At 37.8% G+C, this 7,718-nt stretch overlaps 1 protein-coding gene across 1 annotated transcript; it reads right to left on the bottom strand.

Moving 5' to 3' along the window:
- Positions 1-5,354: 5,354 nt before the first annotated feature.
- On the bottom strand, positions 5,355-7,498 carry LOC128745124 (UPF0547 protein C16orf87-like). Its single transcript, XM_053842117.1, has 3 exons — positions 6,991-7,498; positions 6,396-6,547; positions 5,355-6,089 (listed from the first exon to the last, which is right to left on the bottom strand). The coding sequence occupies exons 1-3, from the start codon at positions 7,303-7,305 to the stop codon at positions 6,002-6,004; spliced, it is 555 nt and encodes a 184-aa protein (XP_053698092.1). The 5' UTR covers positions 7,306-7,498; the 3' UTR covers positions 5,355-6,001.
- Between the last annotated feature and the right edge of the window lie 220 nt (positions 7,499-7,718).

Genomic DNA, 7,718 nt, shown 5'->3' with positions numbered 1-7,718 from the left:
GAGAGAGCTATCCCAAGTAACCAAAAGTTCCGATAAAAGGGGATTTTTGGCTTAATCAGCCAACGAAATGATCATGAATAGAACTCTATTCAACTTCATTTTTAAGTAATTAACCGTACTTTCAAGTTCGTATTGATGTTTAAACTTCGAAGGGAATACAAAGTAACTTCTAACAGAACTAGAAAGTTCGCAAAAAGTTCACTTAAGTCGCTATATAGAACACTGTTCAGCCCAAAAAGAAACTCCAATAATTTTCAAAATAAAAAATATTGGCGGAATATTTTCCCACTTCTTCCTGTTTTGCAGATTCATTGCAGTTAATAATCGACTGTTTTTTTATAAATATTAATTTATTGTAACTTACCACACACCACCAACATAAACCTCGGGGATTTGAACTCGAGTACTTCTTTTCGGTAACTTAGACGCATACCACTGCTCCGTTGCTGGAATATGCGATTTGCATCGTTTTTACTCGATGTGCTAATTTCTCATTTATCACAGCCCCGAAACGAACTTACACTTAAGAACAACTCATCGGCAAAATTCATGTCACTAGCGGCGTCAGAGATGGCGCAATGCATCAGGATAGGCATGTAACGAGGAACGCTCGGGTTCAAATCCAGTAGCGGTCGGTGTTAGTTAGGCTTTTTTTAAATGGTCTATCTTAGTCGCATGAACCGACTTTACAAAAGTTAGGAGGAGGCGGAGGTAGAAAATGGAAAAGTATAAAAATAGAACTACAAGTGCTGTTTTATAAACTTTTGTCAAAGTTTTTTCAGAAGCTGCTTAGCGCTCTATGCAGCGAACTCAAGGCAACTTTGAAGTTCGGTTAATTACAGGTGAAGCTGCTTAGCAAGCTATACCTCCATAGACATAAAGCTTGTTAACCTTCCTTAGGCACCATTATCCACTCTAAGTTACTTTCAAGTTGTATGTTGAACTTTCAAGCTGCATGTTGGACTTTCAAGTTGCTACAGATATTAACGGTACTTTAATGAGAATGAAGTTCGGTTTACAAATGTAGTGTCTAGTTGTTCAGCAAGAAAGTTCTGCGGAACTAAATTTGAACCCAATATGAACTTTCAAGTTTGTTACTTAAGTGAAATTCGAACTTTTGGTTGCTTGGGATGGGCGCTAGATTTAAAATGGGATGATCCTGTTCCAGAAAGTTTTACTGTACTTTGGTTTGATTTTTGCACACGTCTTCAAGAGTTGAATGGAGTACAAATACCACGTTTGATACTTGCTGCTAAGCCAGCCGTTGTCGAATTACACGGATTTGCAGATGCTTCCGATCTTGCATACGGCGCTTGCCTGTACGTGCGGTCTATACTGAGCGATGGAACAGCTGAAATGAAATTGGTGTGTAGCAAATCTCGCATCTTGCCAAAGAAAATTGAAAATCAAAAGCAAATTACCACACCGCGTGCCGAGTTAGAGGCTGCGTTGTTATTGTCGAGGTTAACAACGAAAATAACGACTGCTTTGGAGATGAGTTTTTCATCTATAGTTTTATGGAGTGATTCGACAATTGTTTTAAGCTGGCTTGAAAAACCGTTGGACACTCTACTTGTGTATGTAAGGAATCGCGTAAGTGAAATAAGGGCTTTGACTGATTCCCAAATGGGCTTTGACTGAATGGTCCACAAATTCTCCGTAAAGATGTGTATGAAATTCCGCAGCCACATCCAATAGCCAACGAAGTTCTTCCAGAGATGAGAAAAATATCAATGCTTTGCACAGTACCCAGAGAGCGAATGAAAATTTTTGACAGCGTTAGTCGTTTCTCAATTCTACAAAGAGCCATGGCCTACGTTGTTCGTTTTGGTGATTATATCAAAAGCGGGAGGAAGCAACTTACTAAGGGGTTACCGACAGCTGATGAAATGAGAAGAGCTTTGCTTTTGATTGTTCGTTTAATTCAGAAAGAATGTTTTGCTTTGATATTTCAACAAATTGAAGAGGAAAATGAATTTAAACACCCACTTAACTGTCTTCATCCATTTATTGATCCAAATGACGGTACTCTTCGTGTCGGAGGTCGTATTCGTAATGCTTCGATACCATTCGACAGTAAACATCAATTACTGTTACCACATGATCATCCAGTAACAATCAGCTTAATTCGTTATTTACACAAGAGTAATATGCATATTGGTCAAAGAGGACTATTAGCGATAGTGAGACAGCAATTCTGGCCAATGAGAGCAAAAAATGTTATTCGAAACATTATACATAAATGTGTACAATGTTACCGGTTACGTCCCAAACGCGCCACTCAATTAATGGGAGATCTACCAGAGTGTAGAGTTCAGGGAACCTTCGCCTTCGCAACAGTAGGAATTGATTTCGCCGGGCCGTTTACTCTAAAGGCGTCGACATCTGTGAGAAAGGCTCTGTCAACGAAAGGTTATGTGTGCGTATTTGTGTGTATGGCAACACATGCTTTACATTTGGAGGCAGTTTCGGGTTTGTCCACCGACGGCTTTATAGCCGCTCTACAACGTTTCGTTAGTCGACGAGGCCTGCCACAAAAAATTCTGTCGGACAACGCAACTAATTTTGTGGGTGCGAACAACGAATTGGGTCGTTTGGCGGAATTGTTTCGATCCGATCCTCATCAGAAAAAACTGAATGAATTTTGTGCTCAACGACAAATAGACTGGTCTTTCATACCGCCGCGAAGTCCCCATTTTGGCGGTATGTGGGAAGCTGGAGTAAAATCAGTAAAAACGCATTTACGACCGATACTAGCAGAGCACAATCTGTCTTATGAGGAATTTTATACCGTATTAACGCAAATAGAAGCAACGTTGAACTCACGACCATTAACACCATCATCGAACGATCCAACTGACATGACAGCTATCACTCCGGCACATTTCCTTATAGGCAAGGAGTTTCAAGCTATAAACGAACCATTATATTCACAAGTAAAGGTTGGACGACTCTCGCGATGGCAGATAGTTCAAGATTTAAGGCAGAAGTTTTGGCGTGTTTGGTCAACAGACTATCTTCAAGAATTGCAGCGTCGGCAACGTGACTTCAAGGTTACTCACTTTAAGCTGGGAGCACTGGTACTTGTCGTAGACGATAATTTGCCACCGTTAAAATGGATTAAAGGACGAATTACTCAACTGCATCCTGGAAGGGATGGCAACGTGCGGGTCGTTACTTTGACGACAAAGGACTCAACTATTAAACGTGCAGTAAAGAACATTTGTTTGTTACCATTAGATGGAGATGACGATTTTTGAAATGTTACCATTCCAAGGCCGGGAGGATGTACAACCCTCTGTTTATTTTATATCCAAAATTTATTACAGTGTACTAATTTTTCATTGTTGCCAACCGAAGGAAAATAAAGTTCAGTTAGTGTAAGAGAAGCTCACGCGTTCGGACGTGTTTTTTTTGTATAACGCTGAGTCCCTTTCGAATACAGTCCACTTACAATTCGTCGATCCTACATCCTCCAAGTAACAATTTCTATGCTATAAAGCCGCAGACACTTTTTATGAGAGTTTTATTGTGGTAGTACTAAAGCTTAATTGTTTTCATAAAGCAACATACTGCGTTGAATAAATTTATCTTCAAGATATCCTGGAACGGCTTTGGCGAGTAAAATACAATTAAGTTTGGCATGGGAATATAAGTGCTTAATAAAACTCATTCATTAAAACCAAATGAACACCTTCAACAAAGGATTCAACTATGTCCTAAATACGTATTATAAGACTCTTAAGGCCCAGACACAATGCATACGGATTTTACTACGTTGCGGAAATTTGACAGAAAACCCATGGAAAAACTGCCAAATTGCCGCAACGTAGTAAAATCCGTATGCATTGTGTTTGGGGCTTTAGGCTTGCGATTATCATTATGAATCAATGCTAAAACAGTTGTTGGTTTTTCCCAAGCAGCAATATCAGCTTTTTGATAATCTCAATACTGTTGTTACGACCATACTCTTAAATCTTCTTTTAAGTCTCGTGAACATAAAATGGTATAATAAATCAATGAACAGCCTTACTTCAAACCAAAGAGGACCACGATACAAGAGACAGTTAGAACCAAATTTTAAAATCATCTACAAACATTTAAGTTTTACTGTACAATATCCTATCGTAGTTTTAAAGCGGTCATTGCGACAATGGACAATGAGAGCTATTAGTAATATTCCTAAACAACAATTTTATGTTCTGTTTTTGCAACTCGTAGCAACGAAAAATGAGAGTTTTTTGTGTTGCATTTTAGTGTGTCTGGAAGGACTCGACATAAAAGGAAAAGCTAAGGAATTGTGAACTAAAATATTGAACATTCAATGAAACGGCAGAATGGTTATAAAAACGATGGATTTCACTCACATCTACCTGATAAATTCAATAGAAGTAACCCGAAATATCCAAAAATACTCAAACGTGATTGGCTGGAAGCTTATGTAAATTCACTAAAATTGTTCGACTTTATGTAAAAATTTCAGCAGTTAGCTGTAAAGGCCCATATTTTAGTGAGAACCACAGAATACGCACACGTTTTGTGAATTAATTGGTATATAATCTAGCAAAATCCGTTCAGAATTGACTGAGCTATTACCGTTCAAAATCCATCACATTTTCGTGTCACGATCATTTTTGTTTTCGCAGCATGTCACCCTATTAAAGTAAGACGTAGTCCTATGTCAAAAATGGTTTAAGTGCTTTCGAAAATTTTGTCTTATCCTATAATACACGCTACTCGTTGATTCATTCACATTGGAGAACAATGAGATAAAATGACCTATAGACTTTGGAGTTGTCAGATTAATCAGATTATAACCAAAACTACTGAAACTTTTTTTAGGCAACAAGAAGGATAAATATATTGCACATTGTAGATTTCTGGATTTCTTCTCTTAATCAAGATTTTAATAACAGATGTTTAAAAATTAGTGTGGGGTATGAAATGGGGAAGGCAAACAAGAATGCGACCAACATAGCTCTTGCCATCCCAAGCCCCTCCACGCGGCCATACTCGGTAATGCTCTATTGAGTAGCTAAGCTAGGAGGTGCGAAACTGTGTGGTTTCAAAACTGAAGTTTTGGGCAGACTGCTGATCCACCCGGCTTTGTTAGCAGGTAAGCTATTCTAATAATTTGTTTCGTTTTAGCTCATCAAGCACCTCCTACTGTACAGTGAAAATTCTGATGACCGTAACTATTCTAAATAATGCATACGAATATCAGAAGGAAAAATTAAACCAATTATTGGATATTTGATGCACCGATGAAAACTCAAGTGACGCAATTATATTTTATTCGAAGGTTTGCTGGTGAGATTGTTCTACTTTTGCTCATAATATTCCATTTTATTATATTATATTCATATAATTCGACGCATATTACTCATATATTTGTTATTGATACTACGTAATACCATGAAGATCGCTCGAGTTTTTGCGCATCCTCTTCAAGTACGTGTTCAACTAACGTACCCATTTCTATAATCGTAAGGAGATGGCCAGGTGTATGGTGACTTACGAGTACACCATATCAACCATCCGTGGTGTGCACGTTTGTCTATATGCTCTGCTATGCTAGATGTTTAAAAATATAGTGTGTTTGTGTGAATGCAAAGGCGTTACAACCTATCCAAAGGCGCTCATCATGCACTAATAACTAACCACTTTGTTTTTTTTTTCCTTTATTACCTATAGAATTTTTAAAAACTTTCTGTTTAAATCCATATATAATCACATCATGGTCAGCTACGATAAATTCTTAACTGCTATCTGACCGATTGACAAAACGAAACCTGTTGTATCTGACCGATTGCAAAACGAAACATGTCTGGAACGGTTTAGTTCCAATATCATTTAGTTTGATTTTCATGAAAGTCTCAGTCACCAGATAGATTTTCTTATTCCAGGAAGGTTCTTTTGACATAGTATGATTTTTTCATAAATAAATTCAAGAGAGGTTACCCTCTATGCCGTTACATTCAAATTTGACTACTGGAATGCATCACGGTTGTTTCCACACAACAGAACCAATTTTTCTATTTATCTCCGATAAAATAAGAGTAGCAATTTCCTGTTTATCAATTGGCAGTCTGTAAACAAAATATATAAAATAAAAATAAATAAAATATTAAAGTTTTACCACTTTGAGAGTAAGTTTGATACATTATAGTGAAAATGGTCTTAAATTTTTTATTCATATAGGGGAATGTCGTCGTGGTTGGGCCATCTTTGGGTCCGCAAATCTTATTTCAAAAGAAACTTTGGAAATTTAACAAAGATCTTACTAACAGTTCGTATTTAGACCTTTGTTAAATTTCCAAAACTTCTTTTACAATGGAATTCACGTACCAAAAGACGGCCCAACCACGACGACATTCCCCTAATATTAATCGTACTTAGCGGCCAGATCTCCACCACCATCAATTTCCTCTTTTTTAGCTCTTCGCTGAGCATGTCTATTAGCACGCGCCACTTGTGTTTCTTTTGCAGCGATCAACTGGGACTGCTTTGCTTCCTTGCCCTTGAACAATGACGATCTTGTAGATTTCTGTAAACACAAGACAAGAACCTTTATCAATTTTTAACAAACAATCTTAATAAGTGTTGTTTTTTTATTTACGACCCTTTACACTCGTTAGTGCATTCGTGTCGGGGGCAACCTTAATAAAGAAAGCGGGACAATTTGTACATTTTTTATAAAGATAGTCTGCATGGGTTCGGCCGCTATTGACCTATTATGTAATAGCGTACGAACAATATGAATACGTGATTTCAATGTACCCCGGGTCATGATAGACTCGAATAAACTGGTTCTAACCGTTCTAACTCATGGATCTCCTAGAGTGGCAAAATCTTTCGAACAAAGCATGGTTCAAATCACCCCGTCATCATCTAAGGATACTAGGGTAGGTGCGAATAGCTCACACCTCCAATTTCATAAAGAAAATCGTATACCTAATTAAATATTGTTGATCGAAACTATTCGCTTACCTTCGACTTCTTTTTCTTTTTTTCATATTGCAGAGAATCGTAATAGTTAGGTTTCTCTCGACGAACACGTCCTGTACGCCGGCGTTGAACTTGGGAGTTAGTTGCCACAACAGCGGCAGCTGCGGCTTTACGTGTTTCTGCAGTAGTTTTACCCTTTTTACTTGATTTTGGTCGACCCACGGAAGCTGGCGGGATATAAGCTGCATTATTTTGACGTCCGTTGAATACGTAACCACAAACACAGCGTTTGGAAGCAATTGCTGTTTGTTGATCGCAGCTAGGGCAATGTTTGGACAGCATTCGGGTTTTTACCATGGTCGTACATTCAATTCGTCAGGAGAGAATTACGTTAACCTAGTTTTCCAGGTCTAATATCTTTTACATTATTAGGGTTAAACCTACTGCTAATCGAATTAAACAGCTAGCTTTCACAGTAACCAAACACAATTTTTTGTAAGTATACCTAGTATATTTTTTTCGCTTACAATATTTATTTTATGAGATCAGAAATTATAATTTATTACAACAAACAACAACCGAAAATGACAATTCTAGATAGAACTAACAAAAAGGGCGAATGTCGCAAATCTTAACAAAAGTGGTGAAGCGTGCGTGAGCGCGTGAGGGTGAGGGCAGGGATACCAGACTTGCAGATTTGTCTGCAAATTCCCAGATTTTTGGAACGGTCTAGCAGATCATTATAAATTTGCAGACACAAATATAGTACC

This window comes from Sabethes cyaneus, chromosome 1 (assembly GCF_943734655.1).
Source record: "Sabethes cyaneus chromosome 1, idSabCyanKW18_F2, whole genome shotgun sequence".
NCBI lineage: Eukaryota > Metazoa > Arthropoda > Insecta > Diptera > Culicidae > Sabethes > Sabethes cyaneus.
This window is presented reverse-complemented; position numbering and strand designations above follow the sequence as displayed.